This window comes from Rhagoletis zephyria, unplaced genomic scaffold (assembly GCF_001687245.7).
Source record: "Rhagoletis zephyria isolate East Lansing unplaced genomic scaffold, Rhagoletis_zephyria_1.1 Rzeph_scaffold_00485, whole genome shotgun sequence".
Lineage (NCBI taxonomy): Eukaryota > Metazoa > Arthropoda > Insecta > Diptera > Tephritidae > Rhagoletis > Rhagoletis zephyria.
Genome location: NW_016157569.1, coordinates 168,697 through 194,331, shown reverse-complemented (window position 1 = coordinate 194,331; position 25,635 = coordinate 168,697). Strand labels below are relative to the sequence as shown.

Sequence of the window (25,635 nt, the reverse complement as noted above, 5' to 3'; positions counted from 1 at the left end):
CAGAAACAAATTGTAAGATTCACTGTCATTTTCCCCAACGAGAAACGTTTGCTTTTCGTTTGTGACAATTGTACCATAGGGTACGTTTTATATGTATGCAAACGTTTCAATTACGTGAAAAATAATTTTTTCTGTAAATTTTCATATCCAATTCAATTAAAAAACATTTTTATTTTTTTTATTCATTGCAGCCATTCGTTTTGTATTTGTTTATTGCATATATGTGCATACATAAATATATTTTCCCTGCACGATTCATTTCGTTTGTTGTTTCGTCTGTAACTACTAAACTACTGTAGTGTACTATCGCCAAAGTGAACTCAGCCGTTTTGTTTCGTATTGTACCGAACTGTTAAAGTAATAAACGAAACGAAATAGTAACGTACAATATAGTTTATTTTCGTACACTGTCTCAAAGTATTGTTCAAATATATGTACATTTTTGTTCATTTGTCACTTTTCCGTTGCTGTTTTCACTTATTCCTATTCATTGCAAAGTTTTTTTTTTATATAGTTGAGTAGTTTTAACGAACAACAATAGCAAAAGTAGCTATAATTTGTTGATTGATTTTTTTCTTAGCAGCAATTTTTTCTCGTCGCGAATTTTTAACTTGTTTAAGCGAAAGCGCGATAGACATTGTTAGCGATGCAAACTACGCTGGAATCGAAATTTTAGCTTTATGAGTTGTCAAAACAATTTTTTAGAGATGCCTTTTGAAGAAAGAATCGCGAAAACCCCTGAAAAATTGCTAAAATCCATTAAGCATTTTTTTTATCGATGGAGTTCAAGCGATAGCGAATGCCGTAATCCGGCTGCTGTACACACTATTCGGCGTCTGAAATTGCTGAGCGTAAACTACTACTCTCTTCGCCTTCTCGCCCATGAAAACACGGGTTCAGACTGTATGAAAAGACCAGTGTGTGACGAGGCTCAATACTTGATTGGTAAACAATCAAAAATTAATGCATTTGTCATAAAAATGTAAACCAAAGCAAAAAGTAAAAATAAATTAGGCCTCCCACGATAGGGCCCACAATACTTGGGAAAAATGTAGCAGTTATGCGTCGCCACTAGGAATGTTAATCCCGGAATTCCGGCATCCCGTCCTTTTTAAGTTCCCACAAATCCCGGGATTCTTGGCACATAATCCCGGGATATTCGGGATTTGTAATTTGCACTGACGGCAATAATAGAAACTTCTTTTCTGGATCCGTATTGGCTATAATTCGTTTTTTATTTAATAATTAATATTTTTTTCTGAATGTCTAGCTCATTATATATATAACACCACGCGATAGTAAATTTTTAACACAAATATCAATATATTCGCGAAACCTTGGGCCAAATATAGTAAAATTGCGTCTTTAGTTTTTCACTCTGACGTCAGTTATTCAAAATTGATTTAAAAAATTTAGAGAAATGTGCTTACAGAAAAAGTATGGGTATAAAATTAAGGAGGAAATCCTGTAGAATTTAAACAGATTCAAGTTTTTGGTGCAGAAGGACTGGTAAATATTGAAAATGTACTTTTAAAATTATATCCTTGAAATTTCGCAACATTTGTTTTGGAAAAAATTATATGTTAAGGACTTATATAAACTCGATAACACCTTCGAATTTCTTCCTTCTAACTTTACCAGCTTAAAAAATTGCCTATTCGTCACTGTGAATCCAAAAAGTTTATTTTTTATTTTAGATTCTAAAGAAATTTTTTCTTGCATTTGGTACGCATATTTTTATTCTACATTGCATTGAATTTTTTAAATAATTTTTGAAATCAATCATATCTTTGAAACTAAAGTCCTTTAAAATAAATACTGACAGAGAGAAAAAATAAAAACGCCACTTTAAATAAAAATTTAGGTTTCGAGCCCATTTAATTATTTATTTATTATTTATTTTATGGTAGGAGAGCTTCTCAAACAATATAGAAGCAATTTTTTCGATTTAAGTTGTTGAAAAGTAATCGGAAAAAGCTGAACAATTAACATCCCTAGTCGCCACGGTGTACATATGTTTTTTTCTACAAAACGATTTCATTTATCAAAATATATTCTTTGTCGGGTACGACAAATTTACGATTAAAATTTGTGTTGGATTTCATTCGCTCACGAAAACCGCTACGCTTCAACGCTTTTCATGTTTTCACAGTAGAGCCGAGTCAGTAAAGCGTCTGATATACTGCCGTGGAGTTCTGCTAAAAAAAAAAATACTTTTCTTCAGCAATTACGCTAGATATACTATGTAAGCCTTCAAATGTGACTGCGTCTCTCCAATATACGAGTAAATATTGTTTCTAAATGGTATTTTAGTATTCAAATCGCTTATGTCATAATACCTAATGCTATTTAAATTGTATGCATCTCCAATTAGTAGTAATGAAACTGGAAATTTTGAATTTACTTGGTAGAAAAACATACATACATATGTGCAAACAGTTATTATATAATCTATAATTATAATATACGTTAAAAAAATCCGTGTCTACATGCGATATGTGTAAAATTTTGAGTTAAATATGGCAGCTAATATATGTTTAGACTAGCAAAGCAAGAAGAAAAATTAATTAAAGAAATGTTAATGTTTGAAGAATAACAAAACAAAAAAAAAAATTTGAATTATAAAAAAATATATGAATAAAGTATAATGTATGCTACGTGTATGTAAATACTTAGATGTGTCGGAGTTTATTGTGGTACAAAACGACGAGAATATAGCGAAAACTTGCACTAAAGAAATTAACGACGAATAATACATATAAATTATATTACAAAATTATGATATGGCAAGATATAAATGTATTTTATTTGTATACATACACATATATATTAGGTGCTTCAGAAATGTGAAATTAAACAAGAAAACTAATGTAGTAAGAAATGAAGAAAATTTAATGCAGTAAGAAAGAAAACTAAAGAAAATTTAATGCAGTAAGAAAGAATAATTAAGAAAATTTAACGCAGTAAGAACTTACTAAGAAAACATAAAACGATTATGCAGTACACACCTACACATACATACATACATACATATGTAAGTCACTGAAGCCCACATGAGCAAATCTATCACAGATTATACGTATAATATAGTATATTATAATATAGTAGTAACTGAATTCTATTTATTTAAAAATTTAAAGAACATACAAAATTAAGTAAGATATAATTTAGTAAGTAGTAAATATTAAAATAAAGGAATATTGAAATTATTTGTATTACAATATTAAATAAATATATATGAAAATAAATGAAATCTATATACATATAATACATATATGTATACATACATACTTACCGAACTGTATTGCGTTTATCATATCGTTGTAGATGAAATTAACAGTTACGATTTCAATTAGTTATAAGCGTAAGGCAAACGTGCAAGTTTTAATCTTAAATAAAATATATGTATATGTATGTATGTATGTATATACTGACGTATAAATATGCATTATAAGTACATAAAAAATATTAAATTTATTAGAAACGCCTACTTACGTAATTATTTATAAAAGTCTAGTTTGTAGTTGTAATTTCGTTTACCCCCATATACGTTTTCAGAGATTCATATTAAAACAGTGTTATTTTTTTACAGATAATTTTTTAATTTTATTTTTTTTTTTTAATATTACGCAAATACATACCTACATACCCTAAGCCAATGCCACTTACAAATTGTAAATTAAAAGTTGTTCACTTGAATTGTGTTGCATTGTTTGCTGTAAACTAAGTAAAATGAAACTTTATTATTGCTTAGGCCGAAAACTAAAAAAAATCTAAATAACTATAAAATTAAAACCATTAGTCTTACATGGTAAACAAAACGCGTGCAGCTAATAAAAAATACTTTGAGAAGTCTAAAAATTATATTTGAAGAATCAGCAGTGCTATCACTAAATCCGTAGTAGTCAGATTTTTTGTGAAATGTACGAAAATGCGATTACTGTACGAAAATCGGACTGCGATGATTCCAGTGATAGCGCCGAAGAATTTACAAATAAAAATTTAAAAGCTAACAAAAAACAGCATAAAAATGCAAAAAGTACACACTACATATAGCAATGAGAACACACAAAAAAAAAATGAAGTAAAAAAAACCTAATTCTGCGCCGCTAATGCAATGTTTAATGAAGCTACCCGCTGGTTTTATGCGACGCAGTGAGAAAGTTGAACTATTCTCTTGCGTTTTTTCCATCGTCAGGATAACAAAATCTCAGCCAAATTATGAAAAGGGAATAATTAAAAGGCAAAAATAAAATAAAATAGCGTATTAAAAAAACTGCATAAACAGTGAGTAACGTACAAAGCCAATAAACTTAAATAAAAATAAAATTCTCAACAAAAACGATTTTTCTTTTCAAATTTGCGTTCTAAAGCGAAAAAAACAGGTTACTACCCTAAAATGCTTAACAGTTTAATTTCAGTTAACTAAGGCAATCTAATAACTAAATTATCTAAACAATATTGAATTCGACCAGAAACTGCATATTGTGAATAACTATTAAAAAATAATATATAACGGTCAAAGGTAGTAATAAAGTAGAATTTTCGAATACTTTTTTCTTAATTCAGCGTTTCCTTAATTACATATTCAATTTTTGTGTAAGAATTGATATGCACATTACTACATAGTTACCTTAAAGCAAATTCAAGCATCTTTTAACCCAAAGGAATTTTGCACAAAATTATTTCAATTACAATTAAAAGCAAGAATATTAGCGCACGTGTTTTGTGTTAAACATACACAATTATTAGTTGTATACATACGTACATACGTAATTAACTTTAACTTAAAAAAAAAATATCTATATAACCTTTTTTTCTCCACACGCGTCTTAGTTATTCTTCATAAATACCAATGCCTTGCAAAATATTGTAGCGTTTATAATTATCTATATAGATTTCTACAGTAATGAGCTAAAAGAAAAAAAACAATAAATAAGTGCATTTTTTATTACATTATTATGAATATACTTAATTAGCAATTAAATGAAGTATACATTATGTCAAATATTTGTTAATAAATATTATTAAAAAGCCAGTAATTCCTGGAAAAGATTTAGTACGCTTTATCTGACGGTACACATACCTTAAATACATACATACATTTACCTTAAAGTTTGTACTATATTTTTTTTTTATAAACGCAAAGTTTAGAGAAACCTTATTTTATTTTTTTGTCGTTATTTATTGTGATAATTTCCAAATTTTAAATAAAATACTTGCATTGTACTAAACACTACAATTTAAAGTAAATATAAACTATCCAGAGAATTTAAAAAAATTTTTAACCACACTCATGAGGATTGTTATTTTTAATTTCAAAGGTAGGTACAACTTTACTTACATCTATTTTACTTAAGTCGAGTATTTTCAGATGTGGTGAAACTGTGTTTTTACGGACAAGCCGAGAAATATATAGAAACGCATCTCGACCTTTTCAGGCGTCAAAAATGCGGCTTAACTTTGGACTGGGACGCAACATATTTTATTTCACATAGTTTTCCACAAGAAACATATAGAAATTAGTGAAAAATTCACGTTTGGTCTTATTTCCACCCCTATTATGAATTTTCATACGATAGACGATAAATGCTTGCAAGCGTTTTTTGATCACTTTTTTATTGTGAACCAGCATAAATCAGCTACGCTTACTATAGGATTCCATACGACAACCTCAATTCGTAATAGAAAATATTAGAATGCATGCGTTTATCGTGCATCGTACGAATCCATAACAGAGGGGTTTACCTTTCTTCATTCTTTATTGCATTTTTTCTGACTTTTCGGATTTGAGTAGTGCTCTTGCCACCGTAGTCGAGTGCTTAGTTGTGCCTACTGCCACTGATATACTGTTCCTCTCCAAATAACCTAGGATATATTTTAGAACTATTTAGGGGTTTCCCTTAAACTTGAAAAGGCCCTGAAAACCTTTTAATTTAGAAGTCAAGATTTCTGCGAAATGAAAAAAACCGGCTTCTTCGATAACACACTCGGTTTATTCGATATTCGAAAAATCAAGATTTCAAAAAACCTGCCTCTAGATATCAAAAAAAAAAAACTGGTGGGAACCGGTTTGGAAGACCCGAGTCAAGTCACCCTACTTCAGACCCCCGCTTAGATATCAAAATATAATACATACTACTTACCTACACCTCTACACCATACCATGCTAAGTCTCCTTAGACTTAGTCAGACTTGGTATGGTTTGGAGGCGTCGATATGTACATATATAAAGTTTCAAGTAAACGAAAAGTTCCGTTAAAGCGTGCGTGAACGTGAGTGAAAAAAACCGGCCTTCGTGAGCGTGATTGAAAAAAAAATGAAAAGAGTGGGCGCAATTTACAAATTTATCATCATGAGCGTGAGTGAACCTTAGCCAAAGTCACTCACGCATCCATCTCTACCCTCGCTTGTCTGCGGGGTGATGGCGTTCATGGCAGTGGTAGTGCTGTGCATTTCCAGTACCTTCTTCTTCTTCAACAAAGCACGCCAGTCGTTTCTTTTCTATGCCAACTGACACCAATTAGAAATGCCAAGTGAAGCCAAGCCCTTCTCCACCTGATCTTTCCATCTCAGTGGGGGCCTACCCTCGTCCTCTACCACCACCAGCGGGAACCGAGTTGAATACTTTCAGAGCTGGAGCATCGGTGTCAATTCGAACGACATGGCGATGCCAGCGGAGCCGCTGTATTTTAATTCGCTGCACTATGTCCATGTCGTTGTTAAGCTCATACAGCTCATCGTTCCATCGGCTGCGGTACTCGCCATCGCCAACGCGTAAAGGCCCGTAAATCTTCCGCAAAATCTTTGTCTCAAACACTCCAAGAGCCGCCTCATCGCACGCCGCCATATTACCAGCACGGGCATGATGAGTGACTTATAGAGCGTGGTTTTCGTACGTCGAGAGAGAACTTCACTTCTGAATTGCCTACTCAGTCCAAAGTAGCACTTGTTGACAAGAGTGATTCTGCCTTGGATTTCCATGCTGACATTATCGGTGTTAATTTCAAGTATCTATTACCTGCTTATTAAAAAATATATACATAGATATTTATACATGTATAGCACACGCCAAGCCGACGAGAAACCCTTATAAATAAACACGATAAAAATAACAACACAACAGGTACAGGTTAGCCGAATACAAGTAGACAAATTAAATTTTTTTTTTTTTTTCTTATTTTGTGATATCGTTTTGCAATCATAGAAAGAAAGTCAACGAAATAATAACTGAAACCTGTTTTTAAAATTAACTTACCACTGCGTTTTTGTTTGTTTTTCCGTAAGAAAGAAATAGCTCAGACGATTTATGTATATTTGGGGAATAATTTCGTTTATTTAATTTACTCAGAAATTTATATGTATGCATGGTTCGCATTTACATCCAACACGTACACACGAACGAAAGAACATTTGGCTGTGCATTCACATATAATAAATTACGAATTAATACATATATTTTGATAAATTTATGGATATTGTTATGTGGTGAGACGATTTTGGGAATGTTTAAGAAATTTTTGATGCAGCATAACAACAATCACACATACACATGCGCTGCTTAAAGAATAAACCAAATTATTGTAGCATAAACCAAATTATTGTAGCATAAAAATTTAGATAACACGCGACGTAAGACACACAAAACCAAATTGTATGCACTTATACATATATGTTAATTACATTTTTCCTCACTCTGTTTCAATGTAAACGTTTAATTTTTAAATTTTTTCATAAATGCGAAAAACGGCACAGATCTAAATTTGTTTCTCTTTTATCTGACCTTCAGCTGGGTTAATTAATAACTGTTGGAAATAGAGGATAGGTTCACACTGAGCAATATATTCAGTCCCTAGTAGTCGAGTAAAAATTTCAGTGGTACAGCGTACGCAAACAGCTAAATAACATGACAGCGATTATCAGGGCGATGGACACGTGCAGCGCAACATAACTGTATAGCACCAACTAGGTGTAGCCATTGTGTGGTGTAAAATCATTGGCCGGTGTGCCGCCAGCTGCTGTGCTATCGGAAGCATAGCGTAGTAAAACGTGTTCCTGTAGTGCCGCAGTGATTGTATCACCTGTAACTGTTGCGGCTGCGGCGGCGGCAGCAGCAGCATTACCCACCGACATTATAGGCATTATAGCATATGCACCTCCAACTGCGCCAGCGTCATCTTGCTCGTCATGCTTGTTGTGTGTACCCGTACCTACACCTTTCACATCGTCATCGGGATTTTCATTGTTCTCTAACTCGTTGTCACGTTGTATACCGGTGTGTCGTTCTTCAATGGTAGTGTTGCTACTGCTATTAGCAGAATTTTGATCAGCCTCCGCCAAATCTGCATCGTTGTTATCTTTGTGATCGTTGTTACTGGCATTTCTTGCTTGCTGCTGCTGTTTGTGCTGTTGTGCCTGGCGTAGCTGCACTTGTTGGTGATGATTTTCCAATTTATCGCACATGCGCGGCAATTCCAAACCAATCGGTGCTGCTCCAGAGATTCCGCTGCTCCGCAACTCTTCGCGCCGCCTCTCAGCTTCCAAACGCGCGCCCGGAAAGAGATTTTCCAAGTAATTTTCATACCACGTCAAGAACTCATCACGTTGCCGTGGTACGCTGAGTTTTTTGATTTTCATATAAAATTTCTTCGGTGAAATGTGTGGTGATGAAGTGCCCAGTGATTGGTAGTTTCCAAGTGTGGGTGCGAAATTTTGTACAGTGCTGGCGGTCAGCTTGGCGATCTCCACCAGTATTGTGTCGTTTATTTGTGTATTTGGGTGCGTTTGATTGCGTATGCGCGTTATTATATAGGCGATAAGATCGGTGTAATGCGTCGGACTTAAGTTGTTTTCGGCAGAGTTGTTGGCGCTGACAGAGGACTGTAAGAAAAAATGTATTTAGTAGAAAAATGTTTTCTTAAAATGCGAGCATTTTTTTGTTTCTTAAAATACTAACCGGCATCGCCTCCGCATCACCGCCCGCGCCACTGTTGTTCATAGCCTCCAATTGATTTTTGCGCTTTTTGCCAATATTGGATGTAGATATGTTGCTGGCAGTCGACTCTGCCTGACTGAATACATTTTGTAGCCAATTGGTGATATTTCCTTCAGCTTCTCTTCCATCTTTACCAGATAGCTGCCTTTGTTGAGCAGACTCTGGTGGTTGTGCTTGGCGCGCAACTGCCGCATCACCAGCTACAACATTGTTGCTGTTGTCGTTGTAATGCACATTATCTTCTTCCGGTTGTTCATTTTCCCTTAATTGTATTGCGCCCGGCATGCGGGCCACATTAGCCGTGTTTGCCAATGCAACCGCTGCCGCTGCAGCTGCGGCCGCGTCCTCATTATCTGCTTTATTGCTTTCCGTGTCAGCATTATTAACGCCATATTCATCTTCTTCTGCATTATCTCCGGCAACAGTACGACGATTATTTTCATCCGTTTCACCTTCAGCCGATGCCAGAACGTGCTGATCATCTTCAGCTGCGTGGTCATTACTAGCTTCCTCCTGTTTGATTTGGTATGCGTTTGCTGGTGGCGCGCAAGAATTGTGTTGGTGTTGTTGTTGATGCTGCTGTTGCTGGTGGTGGTATTGATGCATGCCATGTTGTTGTTGTTTATTGCCCATGCGCGCGTTTAAATTGAACTTGCGCGTTGGATCGCGCGGCAACGAAGCGGCACCTAACATATCATTGGGCCCATCAATTGTGGCATTGGTAATGTTGGCGACGCCACTTACTGCTGCAAAACCATTACGAATTTGCTCAGCGCCACGCTGACAGTTACTCTCAGCCGACTCTTTTTCAAGCAACATGCGTTCGAGGCGTCGGAAAACATCTTCTTTTATGGACTCATAGAATTTTGTGGTGAATTTATCATTTTTTAATGCATTAACAAGCAAATTCCGTTTAATCTCTTCCGATGTGGTGTCGTCATCTTCCTCCTCGTCGTGCGCCTCATTCGCGTGCGCGTTCAATGCGGCATCGACGCCATCTGGCTCATTTGAATTCTCATGATCAATATTTGGGGTATTATTGCCGATTTCATTGCTATCCATCAACAGCGTCTCATTAGCGTTCGGCATGTAATCCGCATTATAGGCGGTGTTATTGCCGACACCTGGCGCCGCCAGTGCTCCTACATCCTCCTCATCGTCAGCGGTTACGGTGCGTAGCAGCATATCGACGCGATCACGATTGCGCAATTGCACCTCTGTGCTGGCCACAGCTTCCCTGACTGTGGCTGGCAGCAAATCCAAATAACGCGCTTGCGTGTAGTCGGGCATGTTGCGCATGGGCCGCAAAGTCGATTGATCAAGTTGCTGTTGCGCGCATAGCGCCAACTGTTGCTGCGACAACATTCGTTGATGTTGTTGTTGTTGTTGTTGTTGCTGCTGCGATTGTGGCGCCCTATTCGGATCGTGTTGCTCCATGGCTTCGGCAGCAGTGCCACGGCAACTGGGCTTTGTCAGCAATTTGTTGCGTTGGTAGTGCGGACTATTGCCGAAATTGACATTCATGTTGCGCAGCATGTTGCTCGAATTCGTACACATGTTGCTGCTTAAGTGCGCATATGGTGCGGCCAAGTCGCTATCAATGATGTTGTATGCATCATAAACGTCAATGTCGACATTGTTCGTATCGTTATTCGCCTCTGGTAACCATGACTGATACAAGTTATTGTGATTGGTATACAATGAGTTTGTGAGGCCAAGATTTTGTTGTTGCTGCTGTTGATAGCGATTAATATGCGAACGCTGCAGGGTGCGCATGTATTTGTTGTCATTTGCATTGCGTTCGAAATTCAAATTGTTGCAATTATTGCTGTTGCTCTCGCCCAATGACCGAAACAGCTGCGGCTGTGTTTGAGTTGAGCGCTGCTGTTGTTGTGCTGCTTCTTCCTGTTGCCGCTGCTGACGTTGTAATTGCTGCAAGTTGCTCGTTGTTAGTGCTGCTGCCGTTGGTAGCGCTGTTGTGGAGCGGTGATGCGGTTGCTGTTGGGCGCGGTATTGGCTAGGAGCGGGGGTCTCCAGCTGCTCAAGCAAACGTTGCTGCACATAATGCTGATGTTGATGCTGTTGTTGCAGCTGATTTTGCTGCTGCTGCTCTTCATTGCTTTTATTCGAATTAGTCGAAAGCAAGTTCTGGCGCGAATAGCTGAATTTTATGAATAAGGGAAGAAGAAAGAAGGAGGCGTTTGCAAAATATTTGGGTTTGAGGTTAATTGTTATAAGCGTTTGGCAATAGTTTAATTAATAAATGAAAATGGTTTAGTAGAAATGTAAAAATAGTGAAGTGCGTGTCCATCTATGTGTATATGTAAGCACGGAACCTGAATAAATAATAAATAAATTCTAAGCAGTTTTGACTACTTTTCTTTTGCTTTTTTTAAGTTCATTCATTTTTTATTAAAGTTCAGCTCCTTATCTAACAAACACCATATAAATCCAAATTTAAAACTTTGTACACAAATTAACAAAAATTGCACAAAGTTTTCATCCCATTTCCATGTGTTTAAAACACGAATTTCTAAATTAATTGGTATGTAATTTTATAGCTTACTAAAGTCTAGTATGATAAAGTGACAGATTGAAATTTCTAAAAAATCGCATTGATTAATAATTTGATAATTTTTTTCTGACAGTATTATGCGCTTTTTTTTCAATACAAACCAATACTTTGTATGGAGGAAAATGCGTGATATCCGCGATTTTTTAGCAACTTCGAATTTGCACTTCATTGCACTGTAATTTAATAAACTATAAAACTGCATATCAAAAATTATTCTAGAAATTAAAATTAAAATACTTGGAATTGGGATAAAAAGTTTGTGGAATTTTTATAATTTTTGTACAGTCTGAAATGTGGATTTATATGGTATTTGTTAGATAAAGAGCTTTACTTTTATATAAAAATAATGAGCATTAAACAAACAAAAGATAAATAATCAAAACTGTTCGAAAGTGCATCGTTTTGTTGCGGGCTGTATATCAACCAAACATATTCGAATTCATAAAAAAATGAACAGAAAGAGTGAATTCGTAAAATTACATTGCATTAGTCTCTTTTATTTCTAAACCGCATTTAATTGTAATGCCAAATGCGCGCAACAACGTTTGGGTGGTAATTTTCAGATAGGTGGCGCAAGATGGACGCTCCCTTGCATTTACGAAATCCCCTTCCAATTATAACGATTACACTGTAATTTTTACACAAATTTTCATAGAACCTCATACATTTTTCGCATTCTACGCATTTTTCATACATTTTACAAAAACTTCAAGCTTTGCTGTGGTGTGAAGATAGCTTGTAAATTATTAAAATAATTTTTGAACATTATCTACAATGACACAACTTTTCATAAATTTAAGAGGTAAACCCTTGGCCTTATTTAAAAAAATCTAATGCCTTTAATGTTGGCTTGTAAACTGCATATTTCAATAATTTTCGAACATCACAACTTTTTCGAACGCTACGCATTTTATATGAATTTTACAAAAAACTTTAATGTTTTATGTTAATCTCAATTTAAAAATTTTCGAATTCAAATTTTTTTCAAATTATACAAATTTTCATAAATTCAAAAAATCGGATGCGTTTTACGTGAATCACTGGGCTTGTAACTTATTAAACAAATTTTCGAATATCACGTTTTTTCGGACTATACAAATTTTTACAAATTCAACAAATTGGAAAATTTTCAAATATCACAACCGTTTCTGAATTCTACGATTTTTTTTAATTTTACATAAACTTCAAACTCTGTTTGGAGTCTCAGGTATTGTAACGCACACATTGTACACAGTGCAACACTCAAAAAGTGATTTGAGTGAGACCAATTTCGTTCATTAAAAGAGAACATAATATGAATAAATATCAAAGCATTTGCAAAAGTTGGTTCTCATTACCATTTCATATCGATTGGAAGTTGTAAACTTAAGGTTCGAAAATAAACAAGTACAACGATTTTTTTTTTTGGTTTCGCTGACAAATTTCATACCTACATACATACAAACAGTCAATAATACAGCCAATTTTTTACAATACGGGCAATTTTTTTTTTAATATTTTAATGTTCGCTAATTTTTTATTTTATTTTTCGCGATTTTTTGAATTTGTGGAAAATTAAAGTTCCAAACCTCGTGCAAAATTAAAGAAAATTCTGCAAATTCAAATATTGCCATTTTTATTTACGCTCTCTAGAAAAAAGTTGAGTATGCAGTTTTTTAGCCCATTCAATTTTAGTACAATAAAGTGCAGGTATGAGGAAGCTAGGACTTACCATTGATTTTTTGTTGAAGGTGTGTCGCACATTTTTTCCATATAAAAAAATTTTTAAACATTATTTTATATATTAAGAAAATGAGCGACACCTTCAACAAAAAAAAAAATGCTAAAAATCAATGGGTAAGTCCTAGCTACCTAAAACTTGCACTTTATTATACTAAAATTGAATGGGCTAAAAACTGCATAATCAACTTTTTTCTAGTTTTCTCGAAAACTTATCCATAGAGTAAAAAATTAACTAGATTTTCGAAATCAGCGAGCAATTCTATATAGCGATTGAATAGTGGCATCCATTGAACATTTTTGCTGTAAGCCAGTGCTATTGGTACTGAAACAAGACGAACTAAGGAAGAAAACTGCATTTACAGATTAGGAAAATATAAAAAAAAAACAATTAACTTAACACGCTTGCACATTTTTCAGTTGAATATTGAGCTGTGTCAAAAACACCTCAAATCGCCCCCCCAAGCACGGCATCCGGCGGAAAATGCACTTCTGAGTTTATTTAATCCAGTCGTGCGGATCGTTTTTCTAGGATAGCTCTGAGCTGCGAGATATGCTACTACTGAGTGTGAAAAATGTATTAACTTAAAACGATAAAAGCAAATATTTACATTTTATTACTGCAAAGGTGGTATCATGTTAGTAAAGAATAACGAAGTTATTGCAAAATATAAAGCGACTTCAACCTCAATTGTGCAAGCAAACTTACCACACCGTCAGGTATTTTTTCTTTGTTTTCAATACGAAAATGAAATATAAATGTGTTCCAATGTGCTGCACACTATTTTTTTTATTGAATAATTGATAAATAATAATGAACTAATTTTTATACAATTAAAATGAGTAATAACAAAATATATAACTTGTGTAGTAGAACTAATGAAACAACGAATAAGTGCTAGAATGTAAAAACCCTTTTTTATTTTCTTGAAATAGTGCGTAAAGATATATTTTCTGAGGAGAGGAAATGTGGAAACGCCCATAGTACTCATTGAAATTTTCTTTAAAAGCTATTTTATGGAAATTTATATAGTATGATAAATAATAAAAAATAAACCATTTGATATTGAGTAATTGTACAAGCCTAGGTACATACATATGTATCTATGTAAATACATGAGCAAATGTGTATTGATAGTACCCAAGTTGAAAGAGAAATATGTAAGTATTTAGAGAATTGCACCACATACCAGTATTACATACTCAGCGATAGTCAACAATTGTAGTATAAAGTCATTTGTTCACATTCTTTCTAATTGAATGAATCGAAATTACCTTCGAAAATTGTCCCAATAATTATTAGCGCGATTGCCAGGTGGCACTTGGTTATTCAGCGTATTACCGCCGCCAATATTGATGTTACTATGTCCATGCTGTTGTTGTTGTTGCTGCTGTTGATGCAAATTGTTGGCATAATGATTTTGTGTACGCAAATTGGCATTATTCTGATGTATGGCATTGTTGTGATGATGCATAAAAATCGGTCCTGGTCCGGCGGCATTCCCATGTAATGGTGGCGATTGTGGCACTTCGTTGTTGTAATGCGATTGTGCTGCTTGATTGGGCGGGGGTGGAGGTGGTGCGGCGTTATTTAATGTGCTATAGAGGCCGGCGTTGGCGCTGGTTGCCGATGCAATGTTGCTGTGTTGCTGTGACTCACTGTTAAAATTGTAGCTATTGGAGGCAGTGACGCCACCAGCTGCGCTAGCGATGTGTCCACGTTGTTGACGCTGTTGATATTGTTGCTGATGATGTTGATAGTTGGAAAAAGCGCTATTGCGCGCGGCTGTTGTCATACCGGGCAAGAAGAGAGCCGGCTGCTCGGATTGTGCACGATTCGAGTTACTCAAGTAGAGATTGTTGGGCAAGGTGCCAGCAGTTAGGCTGGGCGGTGGCACCGATTCGGCGCGTATGGTGTAGGGCATATCAGCAGCGAGCGGTACAGCGTTGACACCACTGGTCAAGGCCAGTAAACGATCTTGAAGCTGTGAAGGGTTGATTAATATTTTTCAAGCGAAATTAATATAACTACTTACCACATGTATCGTGTTGTTCAGGGCATCAATTTCTCGCTGTTGGTGCCACAACATCTGATTACATTGGCACACAGAATTTATAAGCATTTGTTGAGTTTGTACAAACTGCTGCAGCAACACTGGATCGGTGGCCAATTGCGCAGCAGTATTTGTGGAACTTGAAGTTGGTGTCGGTCCGGTAACAATCTGTGCGGTAGTGGCACTATTTGCTGCACTGCAAATGCATTCACTATTGACTGTAGATTGTGGAAGCAAGCCAACAGGCGTGAATGGTGCACCTACGCTTTGAGTTGTGGTTGCCGAGTTCGGTTGGGATGCATTTGGCTGCTGTGGCGGCGCTGTAGCACCAAAACCGTAATAAAGTTGTGGGTTCCAAGTGTTGGGCATCGGTGGCATCGGCGCTAATATTTGAAAATTGATAAATTGAAATTGATTCTTTCTTATTTCTCATAGCTAAAAACTAATTTATAATCTCCTAAGCCTCTCATACATTGCGATGAAGTTTTTTTTTGCTTTCTCGGCGCATACTCCATCGCTGGGTGGAGTCGAGAAACTTCGAAAGTACATACGTACATATTTATATTAGGAAATATATGCACAAAAACCAGTAGCTGGCGCTTGAGTCTGGTATTTTAGACGTTATCGAGATTGGTTCGTACTGAGAATTTGAATGCGCTATTAGAGAAGTATTAGTTTTAGCTAAACGTGGACTCGGTAGATAGCGCCACAACACAAATATTTGACAATTTTTTTATTCTATATAAGGACTACAAAGATATTTATGCAAAAATTATTGGTGATATGTGAAGCTAAGTGTTTTTAATTTTAAAGACTCTCTCGAGCTATTAGATAGTAAATTTGCATTTCCGGGGGAAAAGTAGAAATTCTTTTTTCATTACACCTGCGTAGTTGTCCCAGGCAAAATTACTTTTAAGACGCCGCTCGACAAGACGAATTTTTTTCTAGTTAGTAATACTGTGAATGGAAATTCTAATTCATAGAAAAAATTCGAATTTTCCCTCAGCAGTTATCAATTCGTTATAATTATGAAACTTACGCCAACTGCTACATGGTCCCATGGCCGGCATTGGTGGTGGCATTGAGAATGCAGATTGCGAACTGCCGGATTGTACGCTGCCAGCCTCAAGTGAAGCGCCATCCTGTGTGATATTAGTTGCATTAGCTAGCGTAGAACGACGACGCTCAACTCCTGTCGAAGACGTTTGATTCATTTCGAAACTGTCTTCCTTCCCCAACGCTCCTATTGGCAAGTGCTGGCCTTGACTTTGACGATGCTGTGCATTTACTTTTGCCGAAGCCACACCAGTTGCCTGGGTATGTGCAGTTACAGCGGCTTTTACTGCAGCGCGATGCTGCTGCGCCGGTGTTGATTGTTGTTGTGGTGCTGTGAAATATTGGCGTGCTGCGGTCGCGGTGTTTGTAGTGGCGAAATCCGAATCAATCAACTCTTCATCGCCATCCGCTTCGTCATCAGCTTCGGAGACGGTATCGCGGTGTAGCGGTGCATTATTGCTGCTGCTGGTGGGCTGCGACTGTGTGGTGGTATCATCTTGCTGCAGACGTTGACAAAGCAGTTCGAATTCTCTTTTCTTTGTCTCGTATTCCATTTTGAGTTGATCGCGTTCATTTTCGGTCTTAGTCAGTGGCGGTGGAGACGGAGTGTCTAGTTCGCGTTGCTTGCGACTTCGTGGCGTAGGTGTAGGTGTGAGGCTGCTACGTTTCAATGCGTCTTCGCCAAGCTGTGCTGCAGCAGCCGCTTGCTGTTTACGCAGCACAATTTCTTCTTTCAACGCTTTAATGCGATCGCGCTCGGCCTGCAAGCTTTCAGCCTGTGCACGTAAATCGGACGTGACGTCGTTGATCATACGCATTTTACGTGTAAGATACGAATCGTCATCAGCACCCTCAGCGCCACTAGAGTGATGTGCGGGTACCACCGAAACAGGCGTGCATTCGCGATCAAACGAAGCGCCAGAAGAACCAGTCGTACGCGACTGTGAGCGCATTTCACGCGGTGGTGTTCGGCCAATGTCGTTTACGTCTCGCGATGTGCGCGCTTCGATCATATTAACAGTCTCCATCATGTCCTTAAGACGTTGTAGCTGCTTGCGCATTGTTTCTATGTCGGCAACTTTCTGTTGTATAAGCACAGCGGTGGCAGCTTTCTCTCCAGGATCGTCATTATCTTCGTCAACGGTTACATTTCCAATTGGATGGGGCATGCTGCCATTCGTTAGTTTTATGGGCACGTTGCGTGCGTAGGCTACTGGAACAATACGTGCTGCATTTACTGATGGTGATTCTTCGCATGCTTGCGCCAGAACTGCTCCCGTAGTCGTCTGTTGGTTATCAGCTGTTTGTGCATTCTCTTTCGAATCAGCACCAACTCTGCGCTCGGCAGTACGATTGATTTCCTGCAATTCACCAACCAATGTACGCATATCATCACGTTGTGCGCGCAAGGATTCTAGCTTGCGCTGAAGCGCTTCTTGTTCAGCAAGTATTTCAGGGCCGTCATCTCCGAGCAAATTGCTTAATTCATTTTGATTTTGTATGAACGTGGTGAGATTCTTCATGCGACCAACCAATGTTGCCATATCTGAATGCACCTGATCTATGGACTCGTATTCGGGTGCACTATCGCCATTGTTCGAAGCGTTTGCTTGATTTGCGCCAAAACTTAAAGTGCCTGCCTGTTGACGTAGATGCTCCATTTCACTCAAATGTTGCTTAGCGGCATTCTGCAAACGCAATAGTTGTTGTTGCTGCTCTTGCATATTTTGTATGTTGCGATTTGAGGTCTCCAAACGCTGTTGCAGTTCATCGAAGCTGGGCGTGGTATCGGGAGTGGGCGTCTCTACGCTATTCAACGATTGGATTGACTGCGCGCGATTGTCGCTCAACTAAAAAAAACAAGAAGTTAAATAAATATTTATACAAATCAGGGCCCGAATCGCGGCATCGACGCGGAAATCGACTGAAACAAAATGGCAGCTGTTTTCTCCACAATACAATTTCAAACGAGCGAAGCACACTCGCTATCGAATGCCGCGATTCGGGCCCAGCTTTTGTACAAACCTCACTCAGAGCGACATCTTCCAAACTGGCTGAATTTACCACAACTTCACGTTCCATGCTTCCGGGTCTATTTTCATATACCATTAATGCCTTCGGTAAGACTCGCTGTGTAGCTAAGCAGGATGCTCTTGCAGTTGCCGAGACCTCCTCGTTTTGCCTTTGTAATCGTTGATTAAGGCCACTAACCGCTGGCGCGGTCAAGTTCAAAAAGTGTTTTATTAACTGTAGACGTTGCAATAAAATAGATTCAACATTCAAACCACCACCACCAAAAGCAGTTTGCGTTGAATTTGCAGCGCCGGCGGTTGATATTGTTGGTGTGAGTGGTATTTGTGTTGTTGTTAGACTGGCGGCCAAGTTCAAGAGATTTACTGGCAGCAAGGGGTTATTATTGGCTTTAGTAAATTTTAAGAGTGGACTAGACGCTGTAGGCGTTGATTTTACAGTGGCGGAAGATTCGTTTCGTTGCCTTTGTATTTCGGGAAATTTCTTTCTTTCAGCAATGCTGTCTTCTATTGAAGGGGATATCGAAGATTTTGGACCAGTCTTAGCGCTAATTGGTGTGTTAAATACTTGCGAAAAATTCAGTGCTAGAAAATAGTGAAAAAGTGACGCGTTATTACAAAATAATAAAAACATAATCATACATCATCTGGTGCAAAATATATATTTTTAAGCTAAAATTTAAAAAATAACGTAATTATACGTAACTGTTTATTTTTAGAATATAGATCGTGTTTTGGAAATGAATCATAAGAAATGCGGAGGATATGAATGGTATAATGCTGGCTGACGAAAACAAAACAAAATTGTACACATAAATAATTTATGTATACGTACTTTAAAATCAACAAAATTAATTTCTCGATTTAAAAAATTGTAACATTTAAGAAAAAGTTTATCAAAACGGTATAGTACCACATGTACAACCAAATTTCATTTCTCTTAAGAAACACAACGTACATAGAAAAATGTATCTAAAGCGAACAAATATTACGGAAAACTAAATTTAGATACTATTTTTAGATGTGCGCTAGCGCTACTCGCTTTCAAAGGCACATACGGTACGTAAAGGTAAAAAGGCATAAAATTTACGATTGAAATGTTCTAAATTTACCAATAAAAAAATAAAATACTTTTTACACCAGGAAAATTTATTTCATAGCAACACCAAAACTATATATATATTATTGAGTCCAATAATAACTTACTGTTTTCATCAATATCAAACTGCGTTCCACAAACAACACCGTTGGTTTCTGCCGATTCCTCTTCTGGACTGTGTTGTCGCTTTCGCTGTGCTTCCGTTGCAGTTGCACTTGGATTATTACAATTATTAATATTTTTGCTAAAATTTCGATTATTTCCAGACGCAAATACTGTTTCGCCGGTAACTGTTACTGTTGTTCTTGGCGTTTTCACAGTTGAACCACCACTTGGTTGTTGATTGGTTGCAACTATGTAATCCTTTAAATAGAGCACAAAGCACAGAGCAATTAAAAGCACGCAGGTAACCGAACTGAAAAACACATTGAACGACTCAATTTTGAACGACTAAATGCTGTATCTGTGCGACGAAGTATTTTTTTTTTTTACTATTTTCTAAGGTTCGACAATTCGTTGGAAGTGCATAAGTACAAGTGTGTATTGTTAAACCGTCGTGTAGATTCGTCTAGACGCTTTCGCGTCCGAATTGGTACTGAGTTTCGAACAAAAGCGAAATCGAGAAAATCTCTCTGTCCCTGATGACAATTTTAAGTTAGAAACAGCTGGTATTTTCTTGCTCTGTTTACATTTTTGTGTTTATATTAATATATGTAGTAAAGAAAATTAATTTTTAATTACCGTAATATTTTTACTTTCATGAAAGGAAGCGTGGGTGTGTGAGCTATTTTTAAAGACACCATTCATATTTCAGTGTCCAATAATTTTGGCAGTTTTTTATAAAGTGGCATTTGTGGCTTAAAATTTCAAATGAACTAGCTTTTTATATTCATATTGTATATTCATTCTACACCAAAAAACATTAAACTAAAGTCTCGAACTTTGTGTAAAACTCGGGAAAATTCAATAAATTTTCATAGTAATTTGCAACTTTCTATTCAGATTTAATAGCCCATTCAATTATAGTATAACAAAGTGCAAGTTTGAAGTTGCTAGAAAATCACGTTGATTTTTGGCATTTTTTTACACGCAGGTTCTTCTATACAAAGTATGTTCGACAACTATTTTTTGTATGGAGAAAATGAGCCACACCTTCAAATCAAATTTCAATTCAAATTTGCACTGTACTAAAATTGAATGGGCTTAACAACTGCATAATTTTCTAAAAAATCTGAATAGAAAGATGTAAATTTATTGAATTTTCCTGAGTTTTGCACAAAGTTAAGAGATTTTATTTTTATGTTTTTTTTGGGGTGGAATGAACTATCTTTTTATAAAAAATTATCGGCCTGTATGTATGTATATAAAATTAAAGCCATGAACAGTTTTTTCGAAAATATTTCGTTAGATGACTCCCAGATACACGTCAAATTTCAGAGATTTATTAACATATTTAGAACCACTCTGGAAGTATTTAAATTTAAAAGTGGACTGCTTTTTGTGTAAAACTCGAATTTGTCTAATATGTAGGAGAGTAAAAATTTGTGAAGTGGGCCACCATTTTCGCGAAGGTCGAGCTTTTTTTTGTGCAATTATTTGTTTACAATTTTTCGAAATTCGAATTATTTTGGAAGTTATAGCTATTAACTTTTTTCGAAATTTGTCAATGTTATTAAGGCTTATAAGCCTTTATTATTTGAGCGTTATTGAGCTTTTTACCACGATTACGTTTATTTGAAAAAGCAACAAAGTCTAAGCGGTAGAAGTTATATCAGCTATTTCGGAGATCACCTCATCTCCTCATCAGACTTCTCTTTTTCTAGACTTCAGCAGGGATCGAACCCGCGTCCTCGATGTGCAAATTCAGAAGCTTTAACTACTGAACTATGCACACCCCGTGGACTTTTGTTGCTTTTTTCGAAATTGTTTGGATTTTATTTGTTTTCTCGCGATTGGTGATACCGATTCTGCTAATTTTTTAATAAGTTAAAAATGATGATGTTTTCTTCTCATTTGTATACTATTCCGAATAGCAGTCAGCTGGGGTCGTTGGATCGAGTCCCACTGAGGAAGTCTGATGAGATGTGGTGATCTCCGAAATAGCTATCATTAATCTAATATAGTTGCAAGTTCCAATACCAATTATTTTCAGAAGAAAAAATCGTCGGAATGCATCGAGGCGAAAGTTATTCACGCTTTTCTCTTGACGCTTGAGTATGGCAAGCGCGTTAGACCCGCTGTCAATCGATACTTGTTCAAAAACTTAGGCGAAGTACATATGTATATACGGCAATAGCGAGTCAAACAAAATTTTCAGAAATGTTCTGAAAGACACTGACGACTGGACCTTAAGATCAGTGGGACTCTTCTCAAACGAGTTAGCGATAAATATCGTATAAAACGCCATATCAAAACACATATAATACACGAAACATGCCTATACGTGGTTTCAAAACGAGAATCTTTTCACGATTGCATATTGGGCACACCATACGAACCCACTAATACATCTTAAAAACGGAAAATTAACCAATGCATGGAACCAAAGCAGACCAAACACATGGGGTTTCTGTATATTTCGGCTGCAGCGCCACCCATTGGGTAAATTTTCTGCAAAATAAGCGATATGAGAAATTCAGTTTGTAGAGGAGGTGCCACGCCCCCTTTTCCAATACCTGCCGCTTTTCGTCATAAGTACGGTATTGGTGACATATGTATGTAGCTCGGGCTAATTTTAGGACGTTATCATAAGCGGTTTTAGAGATAAGCAATATGAGAAGTTCAGTTTGTATGGGAGGCGCCACGAATCCTTTTCTAATATCTGCCACTTTCCGTCGTGAGCACGGTGTTAATAGCATATGTAGAGATAAATTAGTGCTCTTAAAAAGAGCTTTCAACATTTTCTTGTGGCATATGTATCAGGGATATTGCGAATATTTGCATTCGCATTCGTTATGCGAATGATTCGCATCATTTCACACAGTCGACATTCTCATTCGCATCAAATGATAAGAATGTTTTACGAACGCGAATGTGTACACGGGTCCACTCTAATATTGTTTAAATGGTTCTAAGTCTGTCTAACCAGGGTGCGGATAATAACCCACTTTTAGCTTCGGTGGGCCTATGACAAATTGACAGATCTGGTTCGAAAATGTGAGCGTTTCACCCTCCAGCGTTCCAAGTGAGGAATTGTTCAGCGCAGCCGGCCTTATATACGAACCTCTAAGAAATCGGCTCATGAGAGAAAAGGCAACAAAATTTCTTTTTTTTTTAAATATAACATGCCCCTTTTTAACTTTGACTACTAGATTAAAACACTGTATAGGTTAAGCACTCGTTCAATGTTCTAACAATTTACAAAATTTTTAAAACGATGACTTAAGTTGATTATAGCTTTTTTTAATGTTATTCCTAACATACGCATTCCCACATTCGCATTCCGAAAATTAGCATTCGCATTCACGAATGTGACAAATATGACATTCGAAACATCCCTAATATGTATCTATCATTCCCACAGTTTATAAGAATTTTAGGTATATCTCGGCTAGAATGCCACCTATCTTGTATGTTTTTAGTCCAAATATTTATTTTCAATTGGCTTACATATGTTCTAAATATGAGTCAAACCTGCAACTAAATGCAGTTTTTAGGAATATCCCGACAACAGCGGCACCTAGCGATAAAAGTATTAGTCGGAATATATATAGGGACTGAGACATGTTCCAAATATGATATCTTGGCCGTANTGGTGTCTTTTTTATCAAAATGATATAATTTTTCCATAAAAAAATAATTTCTTCATATAAATATATATTTTTAATAACAATCAGAGGTTATATTCGATGTAAATAAGATGGTTTCAATTAAATAATTACAGCAAATACTACCATGCACTATTATGAACACCTTTTTGTGGAACTTCGCTACTTTTTGAAGGTGATTGAATTCTTCCCCATTTCCTCCTGCTTCCAAAAAACATCCCTGTGGGTGGGAGTCTCAAATTTTAGAAAAAGCTACTTACAAAACCTTTAATAATTAAATCATGGCCGTATAGGACATACAATATACGGAAAATTATGAAATTGTGCAATTGCGACGTCTCAGCTTTTTCCATTTTTTGACAACCACAACATAAAGTTTTATTTTTTTTATCGGAAAACCTTCTACGCAGAAGTTCCAAAAAAGTGCTTTTTACAGAATCGAAATCAGTTCAGCCTTTTGGACAGGCATTGCGGTCCTACGAAAGATATTGCATTTATATACATATATATAGATTGAAGTCAGGTTTGTTTTTTTGCTTAAAAATTACTTTTTTTACTTTTGAGGCTCATTTGAAAATCTATTAGAATTATCTCAAATATTTTTTGACACTATTATTATTCTTCAAAATGCACTCTCGAATGGTGCTATACGATTTTTCCTTAAAGAGATACGGCCACTTAAACTGCCGTGTACTCTAATCTAACTTCGCCAAATCAAGCATATGCTTTCTAACTCATTACTTCATCTTCCAATGGCCATAATTTCTAAAGGAAAAATCGTAAGGCCCCACTCGAAGGCGCATTTTGAAGAGTGGGAATAAATGGCATAGAGTAAGGAAAAGTGGTCATTAGAGCCGATTTTCGTGTACTTAACCGCGAAAACCTCAATGTCTTGGAGCATTTGTAACCTCGAGCTCGAGTTCTAAGCAGAAAATTACTTCTGAAACGACCCACAGCTGAACAGCAACAGATTTCTTTTTTAATTATTATTCATAATTTTCATGTTCTTAGTTTCTTTCGATTACATGTCAAATCGCAAGTCTACTGAATTCATACTACCTGTTGTATAACACAGACTACAAACCATTTAAAAACCTAATTTTAATCTACACGTATGTATATCGCACAGGTAACGTAAAAGTCTTTTTTTGTGTTGACCTCAAAATTAATTTTATCAGTTCAAAAAATACTTAGTTCTTGAGCTATACAGGGAGAGCAGACTTTTTCGATAATATAAAGCAGCTTTAAAAAGTACTTCCAAACATTTTAATGTAACAGTCCGCTTTTGGAAACATTTATAACTCATAAACAACAGGAGGTACAATATATTTTAGGTTTATATTAAATATTGTCACATACTTATGCTTTCAGATGCAAGAAGAAAAACTGTGCAAAAGTTGCATTCTAGCAAGTTTCAGCGGTATTTGGAAAGCACCGTGAGCCAAAACGTATGGTAACAGTACGCGTTTTGGGCCATATGATAATTTTCTTTAATTTATAGTCAGAAGCAATTAACACGAATCGGAATACCTATATTTATAAAAAAGTTATGGTTCTGATATTTCGGGGATTTAAGAGGCCCGGGCCCGGGGGGATTCACCCCTTACACCTTCCCTCTCGACAGGCCTGCACAAGGGACTGTAAAATGTATTGAAAAATGTATGCAAAGGTATAATGCAAGATAGCTCCTTGACCTACAAACCGTCACGTACATGTATGCATAGGTTCAAGCATTATAAAAACTTACATTATTGCCATTTAGCGGCCTGCGAACACAAAAAGTTGAACGTTTTATAGTTGCTCCGTTTGCGCTTCCACCCCTATCACCGGAACCAGTAGTAATGCGGTAACGTATTGTGGATTTATGTGGCTTTTTATCTGATTGATGCTGCATTAGTGGTTGTTGTCTACTTTTTTGCTGTAAAATATAATACATACGTTATCAATTCATTATCACTTTTCCAATGACATAAGCGTTGTGAGGTATGCATATACATAATTATATATGGATATAATTCAAGAATGTTAGAATCAATCGTGGATATAATTTATATATAAACACGTACATATATGTACTGTACACTTGTTGGTATGGAGGTTAAAGTCCTGCCCTAAATTACATTACAGCACACATACTTACAATCTCTGTTTGCTTAGGGGGCTGTGCAGTGCTCACATTGCGTACTGGTGCCATACCCTCACTCTCCTATTGTTTGGAAATTTTTTTTAATGCCAATTGATCTAGAGGAATAAAGATGGTTTATGAATGTATTTGAAAAAATTGTATGTACGCAGTAACCATAGTTGCTTATTATCCTTTCACATATCTCACCTGGCGTG

General features: G+C 36.4%; 1 protein-coding gene across 3 annotated transcripts in view; it reads right to left on the bottom strand.

The window, feature by feature from the left end:
* Positions 1-7,303: 7,303 nt before the first annotated feature.
* cmb (combover) overlaps positions 7,304-25,635 on the bottom strand; it is a 21,391-nt gene continuing 3,059 nt past the window's right edge. Inside the window, exons 1-10 of one of the 3 annotated variants that reach the window (XM_017611956.1) lie at positions 25,595-25,615; positions 25,436-25,536; positions 25,043-25,213; positions 19,636-19,891; positions 18,425-19,014; positions 16,383-18,249; positions 15,326-15,726; positions 14,565-15,274; positions 8,957-11,156; positions 7,304-8,880 (exon numbers count right to left, since the gene is read on the bottom strand). In XM_017611956.1, coding sequence (XP_017467445.1) covers positions 7,966-8,880; positions 8,957-11,156; positions 14,565-15,274; positions 15,326-15,726; positions 16,383-18,249; positions 18,425-19,014; positions 19,636-19,891; positions 25,043-25,213; positions 25,436-25,489 — 7,164 coding nt within the window. In that variant the 5' untranslated portion in view covers positions 25,490-25,536; positions 25,595-25,615 and the 3' untranslated portion in view covers positions 7,304-7,965. Of the gene's footprint in view, positions 8,881-8,956; positions 11,157-14,564; positions 15,275-15,325; positions 15,727-16,382; positions 18,250-18,424; positions 19,015-19,635; positions 19,892-25,042; positions 25,214-25,435; positions 25,537-25,594; positions 25,616-25,635 lie in introns of those variants that run through there. The other 2 variants (XM_017611957.1, XM_017611955.1) reach the window with 2 other exon arrangements.